The sequence below is a fragment of the Lotus japonicus genome, chromosome 5 (assembly GCF_012489685.1).
Source record: "Lotus japonicus ecotype B-129 chromosome 5, LjGifu_v1.2".
Taxonomy (NCBI): Eukaryota; Viridiplantae; Streptophyta; class Magnoliopsida; order Fabales; family Fabaceae; genus Lotus; species Lotus japonicus.
The window spans coordinates 50,303,424-50,319,306 of NC_080045.1; the positions used below are offsets into that span (position 1 = coordinate 50,303,424).

A 15,883-nucleotide genomic window follows, 5' to 3' on the forward strand; every position below is an offset into this window, starting at 1 on the left:
ATGAAAAACCATTGGTGATAGCTCCAATGACATTGATGAACCTGGTTCTAGCATCTCCTACGGTCTCAACCTCTGACGAGCCACCAAGCAACCCGATGGAGAATACAACATCAATGCAGCACCGTCGTGTCGTGTTCTGCCTAAAGCGATGCTGCTAGAGAAGTTTAAGGACGATCTGGAAAGGCTCCCGCATGGCCAGGATCGTCATGTTCCATGAAATCCATGTTATAAATCCATGAAAAAATGGAAAAGAAAAGGGTTGACAAAGGAGGAGGAGGATGTTTCCTTCCTCAAGAAATAAGAGAAAACTTCAGTCTTTCCTTCACAAATGGAGCACTACAATGAAGATGACTTCAAATCTGCTTTGTTGCATGCTTGAATTGTAGCTCCCAAGATAAAACTTGGATTTTAATTAACCTAACAAACAAAAGCTTGGATTTTTCTAAACCCAACTGACTGAACCTTAGATTTTTCTGTTACAGGCACAAGGAAAATGGAAGGATAGCAAAACAATAAATGTGTGAAAAGCAAAACAACAACGCTGGTGAGGGATTGTCGAAATGGTGGACCATAGCAGCTTGTGACGACAATGCAATGGAGGGCTCATGGACAAGCAAACAGTTGTTACAACAACTCATGTGAGGGGGTTGTCAAGGAGGACGCGGTTCAAGGAGGAGAAAGGGTAGTAGTTGGGATGAGATGAGCAGGGAGCGGGAGGAAGAGTTAGAGGTAGGGGAGAGTGGTGGAAGAGAACGTGATTGTCCAAATAACGCTGAGTGGACCGGTAGACCAAAATATAAAAGGTTCACTCTAGCCTTCGTCATTTTCAAAACCTTCCTGGAAAAAAAAATTCCCCATAATTTTGGCTGATTATATAGGAGTTGTGGGTGTGGGATCGTAATCTTTATTCGTCCACTTAAGCTCGTTACAAATAAAAAAAAACAGTATATAATTTTTTTATTGGACATTTTGGTATCTCTTCTCTTTGAATAAATATTCTACTTTTTCCATTTTTTTTTTCTATTGTGCTACTCTTTTCTTTTTCTTTGATTTCTGTGATTGTTCCTTCTTCAATGCATTGTGACTTTCCACTCCAAAATCTCAGTGAACATAAAAGATAAAATCTTGAATATTTGAGTGGCATTTTTCAAGCCTGGTTGAATAATTATAATAAACACTGACTACTTTTGGAGCTGACATATATAGTATCAAACCTAAGAGGAACAACAACCCTTTTTTGACTGCCCATCTGCTTCTAGATTTTCTCCTTGTATAACCACACTCTTCCCATTTTCAATCCGCGGAACTTCATGTTTGCTGAGCTCTTGAGACATCATAACCTTCCGACTTAGAATGTTGTAGATCTCCTTTACAACTGTTTGAAAAGCTGCTGCTACATTTGATGAATCAAGAGCTGATGTCTCCATGAAGAACAAACCCTGTGCTTCAGCTAAGGCCTTGCCTTCAGCAGTAGTCACCTCCCTTGCATCCTTAAGATCTGACTTGTTCCCAACAAGTATGGTGACAACGTTCATGTCAGAGTGAGCTGTTACATAAACACCAGTCCATTTAATCCTCGTTTCATCATAATCAAAACCAAAGCTTGTGAGCACAAGTTCTTGAAGCAAGAAAAAAAAAAGGTGTCCTGTCAATACGTGTATGACTAAAACCACTCACCTACACATTTTCTTATATACATATGCATGTGTGTACATATTATACATAAAGACTACCCAGAAGACTGGCATAAAAATTCAGAAGTTCAAAAGAAGAAAAGAGAAACAAAAACTATTGACTCTCAGTGAAGTAACTAGAAAGTAGAAACTAACACCGCATGCTTGCAGTTTAGAATTTACAAAACAGAATCACTTTAGAAGACGCAACAAAATTACCAAAAGGACATTAAATTTCCACAACACAAATGCAAAATTATATTGTATCAATACCAAAGTGGTTGAAAATTTCCTAAATAGCAACCTCACAAAGAACCCGCTTGGAAAAAAAAGAGCAAATAAAAAACTTCAAGATGGCAAAGAATTCATACATTAACAAATTCCAAAATCAGTAACCTCGTGAAGAAAGAAGCATGCGAAAACTTCAAGATGGCAAAGAAGGATTCAAGTGTAAAACATCTCGCTCCTGACCTTCATACCATTCTTCAACTTAGTCCTCATGCAAAATTATCACAAAAAGTAGTCCCTCAATTATCTCCCCATTCTCCACATCACTCCAGGCAGAGATAGTTCGGGAACTAATGTAAAGGATGAAGAGGTTGTTTAAAGACTATCATGAATGGCAGGAGATAGTTCCGGGACTACTTTTCATGGGAATTTTGCATTAGGACTACGTTGAAAAAGCGTGTCAAGGTTAGGGATAAAATTTGGGGTTTACTTAAGGATTCAAACATAATTGTAATTCTTACTGTGAAGTTCGTTCAGCCATCGACCAATGCTATCAAACGTTTGGCGCCTGCTAATATCATATACTACAAGTGCTCCAACAGCGCCCCTATAATATGCAGATGTAACAGCTCTGAACCTCTCTTGCCCAGCTGTGTCCCATATCTGCGCTTTAATTTCCTTTCCATTTATATCGATCTTCTGAGTTTGGAACTCTACTCCTATAGTTGACTTTGAATTAGGATAAAACTCATCCCTGGCAAATCTCGCAAGTAAATTTGATTTCCCAACAGCTGAATCACCGATCAAAACAATCTTGAAAAGGTAATCCTCAGTCTTCTCATCTTCATTATAATGAGCCATCTACAAATCCCAAGGATTGCCAGTGTGTAGAAACAAATCAACAATAAATAATCATCATGGTCTCTGGCCCCTTCCCAATACTAGAATGTTACCTAAGATGAGAACAAGGATCAAACAAAGAAACCTGAAAGACAGAATGGTTGCATCAGCGACACAATTTGTACTTCCACAAAAATGTTAAGATTCATGACATAGTATATATCTACCTAATGAAGCAACCATTGACTGTTTCTAGCACACAGAATAGCATCCACCATCATTATCCAGCCCCTCAACTCAAATGGACCCGAAAACTTTCTGGGGTACCTGAATGCGTCAGTTTCAATAAACATCACAGTCAAATGAAGTATTATAACTAGAAAGGAAAGAGGAGTAGAAGAAGCATTTGTGAAGGTTCTGATAACTGTGTTTCATTCAAAGCTAGAGAGTATTCCTGATAGTAAAATATTTGGTATTCTTTTTACCAATCGTTTCTTGAGAAAAAAGAAATGCCAGTACAAGTTAGAATCAAAACAAAATGATAACCTTGGCCAAGAATACATGAAATTCATCTCCATAAATTGTTACAACTCTCGCCAATAATCTAAAGATCTACCAACACAACCAACAAGTGTATGGGGGGGTGGGGGGGGGGGGGGGATGGGTAAGTTCACAATATCAGAACTCTCATCCCTAAGCACCAAATTGTAACTCACACATGATGCTGATTGAACTGTATCACAATTTAAGACAAGTCAACAGAACCGGGAAATTTCGAGCTCTTTTAGTTTCTATGATGAAAGAAGTTCGTCAGAAAGAAGCATACAAATTTTCAAATTTCATTTTTACACCAATAAATCACTAAAAAAGCAATGTCCCAGAGGAGAGGTACATGGTTTCCTTTACTGTTATCCTTATTCTCCTTGTTGTATTGTAGTCTGACTTGGCGGCCACGGGTTCCTTGTGCGCATTCCAACTAAAGTCATTAAACTTCAAAGCCATTAAACTTCGCCAGAAATATTGATTTCGATCAGTTTTCTTTTAGCCTTGATAAACCATGATAAAGAGTTTTATTTATACTATGTTTGCTTCCTAGCATACTGAAAACCAAGCATAGAGTGCTAAATCTTTTCCTCCTAGCATAAAAAAAATCAAGTATTAAATCAGTTCACTGTTCAGGAGATGATTTATACAGGAAAAGATGGTCCAATTCAGGTTTATAACTTGATAGATAATTTTGGCGCACAAACAGGCACTCCACAGCCCACTATGGTTAGATTGATAAGAGAAAACGATCAGACTTTCCAAGCATAATTCTACCTACCAGTTTTTTAGAGGGGGAGCTTATTTGACCCCTGAAAAATAATTGTTGACAATGTGAGTTTTATAATTAATGAGGTGAGTTCTCTAAACTGTGGGTGGTAAGTTACTGGTAAATCATTTGGGACAGGTATGTTTATAGATGTCTAGATAGAAAGTTCTGCAGGAGGTAAAGTCAACATGTATAAATACCTCAACTTCCTTTTCTCGTTTTCCCCTCAGCTCCAGCAACTCCAGCTTACCCTTCCACTCAGTCTTTACAATCTCAATCCTGGTAATAAGTAAAAATGTCTTAAGATTATTCTTACCAAGAGATAATATGGTGATTTTCTTACATCACAAAAAAGGGTAAAACTTAAAAGGTGTCAAATAAGTGTCAAGTAGACCAATATCTAAGACCAGAGGAAGAAACACTCAGGATTTAATGAAGCTGATTTTTATGGTATCGATGGATCCATGTAGCCAACACTATCTAATTTGGCATGAACTAATTAGCACACAAGTTTACAATCCTGAGTGAAAAGTCATTCACATATGAATGATTTTATTATATATAGCAATCACCTCACACAACCTATTTAAGCCTAAAACATGGTCATGGCACATGCCCACTGAAAGTTTAGATTTATGGATCATAAAGAATGTAATCACCTTTTAAAAAAAATAGCCAATTTTTCTTTTTATTTGGGGGGGGGGGGAGCATGTCAAATTGAAAACCCTATAACCTAAAACACCCTACAACCAGTAAAGCACATTGTGAAACATCAGCAGTAGAGGGCAGGTCAAAATTAATGTGTCAAACGAAGCAGAAATTGTGAAACACTAGCAACAGAGAGCAGGTCAAAGTCGAACAAAGCAGAATTGCAGCATGAAAGGGACGATGACAAGGAGAGGAACGAGGTTGCAGCACGAAAAACCTCGAGTTGTGATGGAAACCCAAAACAGAAAATAGAACTGAAAGCAATGAAACAGTAATCAGGATTGTTTATTGATGAATTGGAAATCGTTACAGAGAAGGAAAAGCCTTTCCTAGACTGACCAGAGCCAAGCTCCTATAGGAAGCTATTGCTTCCTACCCATTACTACACGCTCAATGATTCCAGAATCCCCTCTCTACCTCTCACTACCTTCCTTATATTATGGAATGGATTACAATCCTACCTCCCCTCTCTCTCACCAGCTCACCAGCTGTGCTGTTAGTTAGTTACTACTCCCTTTGTCCCTTTTGCCCCTTCTAGAGTATACCTTCCACTCTTTGGGCTTCGACCCCACATGGACTAATGACTCACTTGGGCCAGCTGCTGGATCATAGTTCCTAACAATGCCGCCGTCTGAACTCACAACCTTGTCCCCAAGGTTGAAGTTTGGGTATAAACTCATGATGGTGAGGGCATCCTCCCAGGTAGCCTCCTCAGCAGTTTTGCCTTGCCATTTAATTAGTAGCTGCTGAATGGTGTCACCCTGCAACTTCACCATGCGAGTGGCTAAAACAGTGTCGGGTGTGTCCTTGTCATCACACTCTCCCTCCAATTGATCTGGCAAATCTGCTTCTGCAGAGTAGTCCCCAATCGCCTTCTTGAGCAATGACACATGAAACACAGGATGAACTCGCGATCCTTCTGGTAAACGTAACCTGTAAGCCACCGCACCCACACGAGCCACGATAGGATAAGGCCCATAGTATCGGGCTGCCAGCTTTGCATGAACCCGGGTTACTACAGATTGTTGACGATGTGCGCGAAGCTTCACAAAGACCCATTCCCCGACAGTAAATGATTTTTCAACCCGCTTAGTGTCAGCTTGTGACTTCATTCGACCCTGGGCTCGCAAGAGTTGTGCCTTCAACTGGCGCAGAACCTCATCTCGATCAACCAATTCACGTTGCACTGCGTCAACCCTGGTCTCCCCGAGTCCCCAGCATGTGATTGCTGGGGGTTTGCGTCCATAAACAACCTCGAACGGGGTCATATGTGTGGCTGAGTGGTAAGATGTATTGAACCAATACTCAGCCCAATGGATCCAAGTTGCCCACGTTTTAGGTTGATCAGCCGAAAAACAACACAAATACGTTTCCAAACAGCGATTTACGACTTCCGTTTGTCCATCCGATTCGGGGTGGTACGCGGAACTCATATTCAACTGTGTGCCCTGCAACCGGAAAAGCTCTTTCCAGAAATGACTCATAAATACTGGGTCCCGGTCGCTCACAATGGATGAGGGAACTCCATGCAAACGTATGACTTCCTTGGCAAACAATTCAGCGATGCTCTTCGCAGTATAGGGGTGCTTCAGCGGAATGAAGTGACAGAACTTGGATAGGCGATCCACGACCACTAGCACTGCCTCGTATCCCCTGGATTTAGGTAGGCCAGTTATGAAATCAATCGAGAGATCTTCCCACACCTGATTTGGGATGGGTAGAGGCTGCAGCAAGCCTGCGGGCGATGAGGCCATGTACTTTTGTCTTTGGCATGTATCACAGCTACGAACAAACTCTTGCACCGTGTTCTTCATGCCTACCCAATAGATGTTGGCCGCGAGCCGCCGATAGGTGCGGAGAAATCCGGAGTGCCCGCCATGTGGGGTGGTATGAAATTCCTTTAACATCTGTGGAATTAGAGAGGAAGTGTGTGACAAAACCAGCCTCCCTTTGTACAACAGAATTCCCTGCTGTAGACTGAATTCCGGATGAGTTGATGGGTCATTTTGTAACTCCATGATCACATGCTTAAGTTTTGCATCCTGCTGAATCTCTGTTGCTATCAACTGGTGATCTTCCCAGCGCGGGTACGTGCACACGGTCCTGATCTCACCATATTCCCCAACGCGCGATAGCGCATCTGCTCCCTTATTTAACTTCCCAGGTTTATAAACGATATCAAAGTCATACCCCAATAGCTTCGCGGCCCAATTCTGTTGTTCCCCAGTAATAATCTTTTGATGGAGCAATTCTTTAAGACTCTTCTGATCAGTAGACACAAGAAATTTCCGTCCCAATAAGTAAGGACGCCAGTGCTGTATCGCCAAAGCTACTGCCATAAGCTCTTTCTCATAGGCGGACTTAGCGAGGTTCCGTGGTCCTAAGGCCTTGCTATAGTATGCTATGGGTTTCTTGTCTTGCATCAAAATCGCCCCGAGGCCACACCCCGACGCATCACACTCAATTAGGAATTCCTTCTCAAAATCTGGAAGTGCCAAAACAGGGGCCGTTGTGAGCTTCCCTTTTAGAGTTTCAAATGCATTTTGTGCTGCAGCTCCCCACTGAAAAGCATCTTTCTTTGTCAAGTCTGTGAGTGGCCTTGCTATTTTCCCATAATCCCGAATAAATTTCCTGTAGTAACCGGTTAATCCAAGAAAACCTCTCACCCCTTTTACATTCTTGGGCACGGGCCAACTCTTGACACTCGCTACCTTGCTAGGATCAACCGCCACTCCCTGTGCTGAAATCAGGTGCCCCAAGTATTCAACTGAGTCTTGCGCAAATTGACATTTCTTCTTGTTTGCTGTCAAGTGTTGCTGTTGGAGGAGTTGTAAGACCTTCTCAAGATGCAATAGGTGCGTTTCCCAGTCGCTGCTATACACTAGAATATCATCAAAAAATACAAGCACTCCCTTCCGGAGCATGGGACGAAAAACTGCGTTCATCAAACTCTGAAACGTCGATGGTGCGTTCATGAGACCGAACGGCATTACGAGGAATTCGTAGTGCCCTTCATGGGTACGAAATGCCGTTTTATGCACATCCTCTGCCCTTACGCGAACCTGATGATACCCCGACTTGAGATCAAGCTTTGAGAAAAATTTAGCACCATTCAACTCATCGAGCAGCTCTTCAATTACGGGAATGGGAAACTTGTCAGGGACTGTTACCTTATTGAGTGCGCGGTAATCCACGCACATACGCCATGACTGGTCCTTCTTCTTGACCAAGAGCACTGGACTGGAGTAAGCGCTTGAGCTATGTCGTATGATGCCGGCTGACAACATCTCCTGAACCTGCCTTTCAATTTCATTTTTATGGGTATGGGGATAACGATATGGCCTGACGTTGACTGGTCCCTGCCCTTCCTTTATGTTGATACAATGCTCTTTGCCTCGACTCGGGGGTAGCCCCTCCTGAGCTTCAAACACACTGTCATACTCTTGCAACAACTTCTGCAAGCTTTCCTGTTGCGCTGCCTCTAGATGCTGACCTTTGGGAACCTCATGCCGGTGCTCCAAGAGTCCAAACGCTAGCTTGCTGTCAAGGTCAGACCTTCTCAGGATGCTCTGCAACGCCCCCATGGAACTTCCGCCAGCACTAAGACCCTGTAGCCTGACCCACTGTGTGCCGTGCCAGAAACTCATAGTATGCTTTCCCCAATTAGCAATTGTATCTCCCAACGTCTTGAGCCATTCAATTCCCAGCACAATATCAGGGCCTCCCAGATCAAACAAATGGGGTGTGCACGAGAACTTGTAATCCCCAATCTCCAGGTCAAGCTCCTTACACTTACCTCTGGTGTGAGTCTGGAAACCATCTCCCAACTTGATGGACATCCGTGGAGTGTCTTCCACTTCCCAGCTCATTCGTTGCACAACCTTGTGGTCAACGAAATTATGAGTGGCTCCGCTGTCGACTAACACGAGCACGAGCACCCCTCGCACTTTTCCTTGTAGCCTCATGGTTTGTGGCGGCTCACCATGGTCGACGAGATTGCACAAACTCATTATGCTTAGCTCACCATCGACCTCGTCTTCCATCTCGTTCATCTCTACGGCGAGAATGTTCCCATCACCGGCGTCGTCGTCGCCGTCTTCGACGAGCAGCACTCGGAGTTGACGATCGAGGCACTTGTGCATTGGGTGGAAAGGGCCTCCACATTTGAAGCACTGACCCTTTTGTTTCCGCTCCAATAGTTCATGATAAGTGAGATGGGAGAAACCCCTGTCACGTGGACCGGCCCTCCTAGCTTCTGTTGTTGCCTTGGGGTCTCCTTTTGGGCCACCAAAAACTGGTTTAGTAGTAGTCGCGGGCCCATTATCCTTAGTGCCTTTGACCCAGACCCAATCGGTGCTTCCCGGGCGACCCGGCCTCGTTGGGCCAGTCCGAAAACCCGCTCCACCAATCCTCGAACTACGGTTATAACCCGACCCGGCTTCACCCCTTACTTCCTTCTCCACCGCACGAGCGATCAAGAGCAATCTTGAGCGGTTCACTCCGCCCATCGCCACCAAGCTCCTCACCTTTCCCCGTATCTCTTCTTTCAGACCATGCAAGAAGTATCCCTGGTATTGCTTCTCAGGTAATTTTGGGATTTGGGCCGTCAAATATTCGAACTCGGTAATGTACTCCTCCACCGTACCTTTCTGACGCAACTCAGTCAATTGCACGTACACGTCACCGTCGCCGTGACCGCCATAACGCTCCAGAAGAGCTTGACGCAACTTCTCCCACGTCAGGGGAGCTTCTGATTCGAGCAAAGAGTTGTAAAAATGGATGGTGGGTCCATCCATGCTGAGCTGAGCGAGGCTCACCTTGACCTCCGGTGAAGTCTCTTGCACACGGAAATACACCTCCGCGCGTGAGATCCAGCCCGCCGGGTCTCTCCCGTCGAAGATCGGCAACTCTACCTTCTTTACTGACTGGCGAAACTCCGCCAACGCATCGCCGTGTAGAGGTTGCGTTCGTGGTCCTCCTCCGTTCGCTTCAGGTTGCTCAGGAACCTCAGCGCTTGAGCTTTCTCCCTTGTCTCGGTTTGCACTTGCATCTTCCCTGTGTGACATTTTTCCTAACGATCGTTCCATCATCGCAATCAACGATGCAGGAAGATCCTTCATCGCCGTCGTAACAGCTACCAGCGACGTTCGCATCTCAGCGAGCTCGCCTTCAAGAGCATCAAGCTTTGCTTCCATCGAGTTTGTCGTGTGTTTGGATTTTCTGGGTGGCATTCACTGGTTCCGGCGAATCAATCCGGCAGGTCGGACCAATTTGATGGAAACCCAAAACAGAAAATAGAACTGAAAGCAATGAAACAGTAATCAGGATTGTTTATTGATGAATTGGAAATCGTTACAGAGAAGGAAAAGCCTTTCCTAGACTGACCAGAGCCAAGCTCCTATAGGAAGCTATTGCTTCCTACCCATTACTACACGCTCAATGATTCCAGAATCCCCTCTCTACCTCTCACTACCTTCCTTATATTATGGAATGGATTACAATCCTACCTCCCCTCTCTCTCACCAGCTCACCAGCTGTGCTGTTAGTTAGTTACTACTCCCTTTGTCCCTTTTGCCCCTTCTAGAGTATACCTTCCACTCTTTGGGCTTCGACCCCACATGGACTAATGACTCACTTGGGCCAGCTGCTGGATCATAGTTCCTAACAAGTTGCCATATTTCGATTTCAGATGTGATTTGAAATGATCTGGTCACTAAAAATCATAAACTAGTAGGATTTTATGATTCAGATTCTGTTTATGTTACAGTATAACTGTGTGGTAAAATTTTCCTTTAATCTTGAGTTGTACTTCTCTATCACAAATTACACCAAAAGCAGTCTTCCATTTCATTCAACTTACTTGAATCCTACAGTTGAAATCACCCTCTATCTCCCCGTCATGTTGTATGATGGACTCAAGATACGTAAACCATGAGACTTGTAATATGATGTTTTTGAATTTTCACCTCTAAGCTAAAACTTATGTGCCTCTCATGAAACTAACATGTCATATACCCTGTTTAACTTCTACATAAATCAAAGCTATGTGCTTTCAAGGCTTGTCTCCACAGCTCTAATTTTTCAAAGACACAACAAAGAAAAGAAAAACAGTCATCAGTACAGCAAGTAAGCCCCTTCATATATCAGTTAGGGAGGCTACCCTAAAACTAAAGAAACATTGGACCAAACAATAGAAGCTTCAAAATAGATATTGCCCCACGCCAAATCTAAGGACATAGACAAACTCTTGAAAGCATTTAATCAAGCCATACACACCAAAAAGTAACATAGATAGCACGAATAACCACATTCCACATTATGAATGGAACCACTATCTTTTGCAGTCAAAACAAATAATGTCCTCTGATGTTCAAAAATATTTTATTTTGCATCATTTAAAATATTTTTCAAAACAAATTGATCCACACATAACATGTTGAGACAAATCACCAACTACAGACAACAACTTCTCTAGAATCTTTGAGCACTTGATGAAAGAAATGCACCACTTTCAGAAAAAGCAATGATGATAACCATTTCTTAACAAGTCCTCATCTCATGATGTTAAAATCAATAGACTGATTTTCATTATTACAATTTCCATAGACCATATATACATCCAAATGCAAAAGGGATTGGATTAGTCTTTTAGACTTTCACGTCGGGATGGGAATAAAAAATATAATAGAATTCTCCCTCTCACCAGCCTGTTCCTCGGTCTAGAAGTAGAAGGCTAGAGGACCTCAACCACTGATTTTGAATTGAAACCACGGAAAAAGTGGTAAATGGTAATTCCTTAATAGAACAGTTCGAATGAGAAGGACAGGATTGGGTTCAATTAAGGTAACCTAGAAGCTAACCAGAGGAACTCCGTCCCGGAGCGGAGACCCCTCCTAATTTAGTAACAGGATGAGTTAACTTACTATCTGCAAGGATAAAACCCATATAGGACGGACCTTTCTTTCTTTGGAACCTCACCATAAAGACGCCAGAACAATCCAAATCGGATTCACTCAGGTGCTTCTTGGTAACAGATTAGTAAATGGAGAATTGCGGAAAACTGCCTATAAACTCAGATGGAGAAATCAACTTTACTAAATGAGGGTATACATTTTTAATCAGCATTTATCTTTCTAAAATCGGTCTCCAAAACATCACCCATAATAGGTAACTTGCCAGATTTCTATGTAAACTTATACTTGTGTGACACTGCACTACTCAAAGCAAAAACAATGAAAAGAAAATAACAGATTCAGGTAATCATTCATAACAGCATTCTTATATTCATTCAAAATAAAATGCACTAGTATCAATGGCATGACATGTAAACCGACAAGAGTTTCAGCCAAAACTAGATATTAGATAATACACCTGATCATGAAAACCAAACACTGTGATCCTCGTCGCGCTTATGGCGCGGGTTAAGACTGAAATGGCTACACTCTATTTATTCACCAAAGCAAGCAGTGACAGATAAAGACAAAAACAATGGACAAGAACATGGAACTATCACATAACACGTGCACACGACAAGCTAGACAACAAACAACAAAAACTGAAGTAAATAGAAAGCAAAACCCAGTAGAGACAAATAATGTAAAGTGAAATTTCAACAGAAACATGAATGAATCAATCAATGAATGAATCAAATTTGGGTGTAAAACAAAACATGTAACAATGAAAAGAAAACATGGAAATTTGAGAGCGAAAACGACAAAATGAGAAGAGAAGAATGCGTATATATATATACCGTGGATTGAAGAGAAGAGAAGAGGGGGGAAATGGTGGGTGGTGGGGAAGGGAAAAGGGAGAAGAAGAAGAAGAAGAAGAAGGAAGGGAATAGGGATTTGATTGATGTGATTGGAAAAAGGGAGTCGGGATCTACCGTTCTTGTGGCGGATGGATGGGTGTGATTTCAACGTTTCCGCCTCAGGGTTATTTCCAGGCCGAATGTGTAGGAAGAGCTATCGAGTTCAATCACCATCCAATACACTCTAGGGGAGGGATGATGAGCTTTAACTGTGATTAAATTCGTGATCGGATACCAATAAAATAATTTTAGATAGGACGAAATTGGAAGAGTAATAACACAAGTTTAAATTTTGGAAAAACATTTATTGAGAATTTATTGAGAGAAAGAGTTACAGTATCTTGAATGGATGGAAACATCCATAATAAATAAATAAATCAAAATATGACGAAACGTAAATTTTAGTTTAATAGATGCACTTTTTAGTGTTGTCCAATCACAATATGACATTTAGTTACGGAATTTAGGAAATTTATTACATTAAAAATTTAATAAGACATTTAGAAAATTTGTAATTGAATTTTTTACTTGTACAAGTTTTGCCCAATAATGTTTCTTTCACACCTCTAAGAGAGGTGGAATAAGGGTATAAATAGGGAGAAAAGAAAAAGTAAGAGAGAGAAAATATGAGATGTGATAGATTATAAGAGGAAAGAAATAGAAATAAAAATATGTGAAAATGAAATGTTTAGAAAATGAGGTGTGTGCATATCATTACTCAGTTTTACCTTATCAAAGTAGATTGTAGTCATATATAGGGATGACAATTTCCATCCGAAGATGGAGATCCCTGTGGGGACTGCCCCACTTGGGGCCCTGAACTTGGGGAATTTTTCCCCGTGGGGATGGGGACGGGGATGAAAATGTCTACGATAAGAATTTGGGGACGGGGATGGGGAACACTCTCCCTGCCCTATGGGGTCCCCGCCCTGTATATATAAGTAAAAAATACAATAACGTACTTCCAAATATTGAATTACCTACGATGAAGACTTCACATTTTGGATGAGTTAAATGCTTGAGAGAATATTTTGAGTTTTTATACTTCCCATTTTAAATGAGTTTAATTTAGTACTTTACGTCTTAAATTATTTATTTAGTAAACTTCACATATTATGTGATGAATTTCATTTAATATTATTTTAACTTTGTTACATATTTGTATGGAATTTGATGCAGTTGCAATATCAATTGTATTTTTTAAATTTATTAAATTAACTTATGTATTTTATATATTAAATTTAAAATTTTAATGAGATATTGGGTATCCCCGTGGGGATCTGTGGGGAGATAGGGAACGAGGATGAGGTGAAAATTCACCCCGTCATGGGAAATGAGGACGGGGACGGGGAAAGAAGAAAGATGTGGGGACGGGGACGGGGAGCGGGAAGGCTCTCCTCGCCCCCGCCCCGCGCGGGTGCCATCCCTAGTCATATATATGAATGCAGAGGGTTAAATATGTAAGATTTGGATTTTCTAAAGTGACCTGACTCACTTTATAGGGTAAAATAAGTCATCACAACATTAATAGTGATTGATGAATTTGAAAAGTCAATTTAAACGACTCAATCAATGGTGTGATGATTTACTTTACCCACTTACTAACGTTGGAGAAACCGAACCCAAATACTTAATATCTTTGATGCATGGGTACGGCTGTTTTGGCCGCGTACCCGTACCGGGTACGTACCCGGTACGCATACGCTGTGGGTACGCGTACGGTACGTACCCGTTCCAAAACAAAAAAAATTGGTTAAACGACGTCGTTTTGGCTTTTTTTTCCTGGCTCAACGGTGACAGTCGTGAAACCCAGCAGAAGGAAACCGCAGCTTCTGAGAAACAAAGCAAGAAGAAGGAAACCCTAAGCTGTGCTCTCCTCCGCCAACTCACCGCCGGCCACCGCAGCGACGCGAGGTAAACGCCGGCCTTCGCCGCTCCTCCATTTTTCCCTTTCATTTCTTCTTGCTTTGTTGAATTTGGCTGATGCCCTGATCATTTCTTCTTGTGATTGAGTACTCATAATTGGGTTCTAGCCTCTGTTTTTGTGCAAGTTTTTAAAGCTTGATTGAATGCTAGCATGTTGGCATTGTTTCCATGTGCTGGACTGTGTTTTTTGTGCTGCCTGTTTTTGCTGGTTCTGCAAGCCTGCAATTCTTGTTTCTATTTGCTGGTTCTGCAAGCTTAATTAGTTATATTTATCTTTTTTTTTTGCATAATTTATTTATATTTAAATATTATGTATAAAAAAATATACATATATCTAAAGTACCCGTACCCCTGTTTTTTCAAAAATCACGTACCGCGTATCCAATACCGTACCCGTACCGAGTATCGTACCCGTGCAACACAGCTTAATATGAAGAATTTTGTCACCCATTATTGTCCTTCTCTGCTCGAACAAAATTATCTTAGTGTGTTTTGTTCGATAGAAGGGATGAGAGGGGAGAAATTAATGAGGAGCAGGGAGGGGAAGGGAAGGAAGATGATGGGTTTTGATTCTTCTCATGTTTGGTTAAGAGGAGGGGAGTGAGAAGGTGAAATACCTCCTTTCATTTTATTAGGGGATGAGACTAGACTAGCAAGTACCACTGGTCAAGTAACCAAATTAAATCATTGAATTATGTGATATCACATACACCAAATTTTGATTAAATCATTTTATAGAGTTCAAAAAAAAAATATTAAATCATTTTATAGCAACATTTATCATTTTTGTTAAAATCAGACTGGACTAGCTAGTACGACTGGTACCAATCAATTTGAAGGAAAAAAATCGGCAAGTCTCTGAACTGGAGAAAACCGATCGAACCAGATCAAAACCGGTGCATTGAACCAGCAAAAATTGATTTGAACGGACCTTAAGTAGATTTTTGCAGGTACCTCCCGCCATAGATTTCCACTACTCCACCATGCTCTCAAGTCTCAACTCACTGTTATCCCCTCTTGATTTATATTTTTTAGTGGGAAAGACGATAATATGTCCATATATTCGGCCCAAAAAGAACTATTTTGGTAGTATTCAAATTTGTGATCTTATATTAATATTGAGGTCTGACAATAAAGCATAATAATAATATAATATTAATTGTCCATTTGCTTGTTTAGAGAAAGTTTGTATCCCTTCTATGGCATACCAATTTATATTTGGTTTTAGTTGCATAATATTTAATATTGGCGAATCTATTTTTCATACTTTTAATTGTATGAATTCAGCCCCCAATATATATATTTTTAAAATATTATAATCATATCCATAAATTAGTCCTCCATCCATATTTTAACATTTGATTTAATCCTGAAAATTGTGTATGT

At 41.3% G+C, this 15,883-nt stretch overlaps 1 protein-coding gene across 4 annotated transcripts; it reads right to left on the reverse strand.

Annotated features, from left to right (window-relative positions):
* Window positions 1-1,105: 1,105 nt before the first annotated feature.
* LOC130716656 (ras-related protein RABA5a) lies at window positions 1,106-12,778 on the reverse strand. 4 transcript variants are annotated; one of them, XM_057566654.1, is made up of 5 exons: window positions 12,647-12,778; window positions 4,254-4,332; window positions 2,969-3,068; window positions 2,423-2,886; window positions 1,106-1,546 (listed from the first exon to the last, which is right to left on the reverse strand). In XM_057566654.1, exons 4-5 carry the CDS (start codon window positions 2,760-2,762, stop codon window positions 1,215-1,217), a joined length of 672 nt encoding a protein of 223 aa, XP_057422637.1. In that variant the 5' UTR covers window positions 2,763-2,886; window positions 2,969-3,068; window positions 4,254-4,332; window positions 12,647-12,778; the 3' UTR covers window positions 1,106-1,214. The 4 variants fall into 4 exon arrangements, with proteins under 4 accessions (XP_057422637.1, XP_057422636.1, XP_057422638.1 ...); XM_057566653.1 differs by having other exon boundaries at window positions 12,512-12,653; XM_057566655.1 differs by lacking the exon at window positions 4,254-4,332 and having other exon boundaries at window positions 12,512-12,647.
* Between the last annotated feature and the right edge of the window lie 3,105 nt (window positions 12,779-15,883).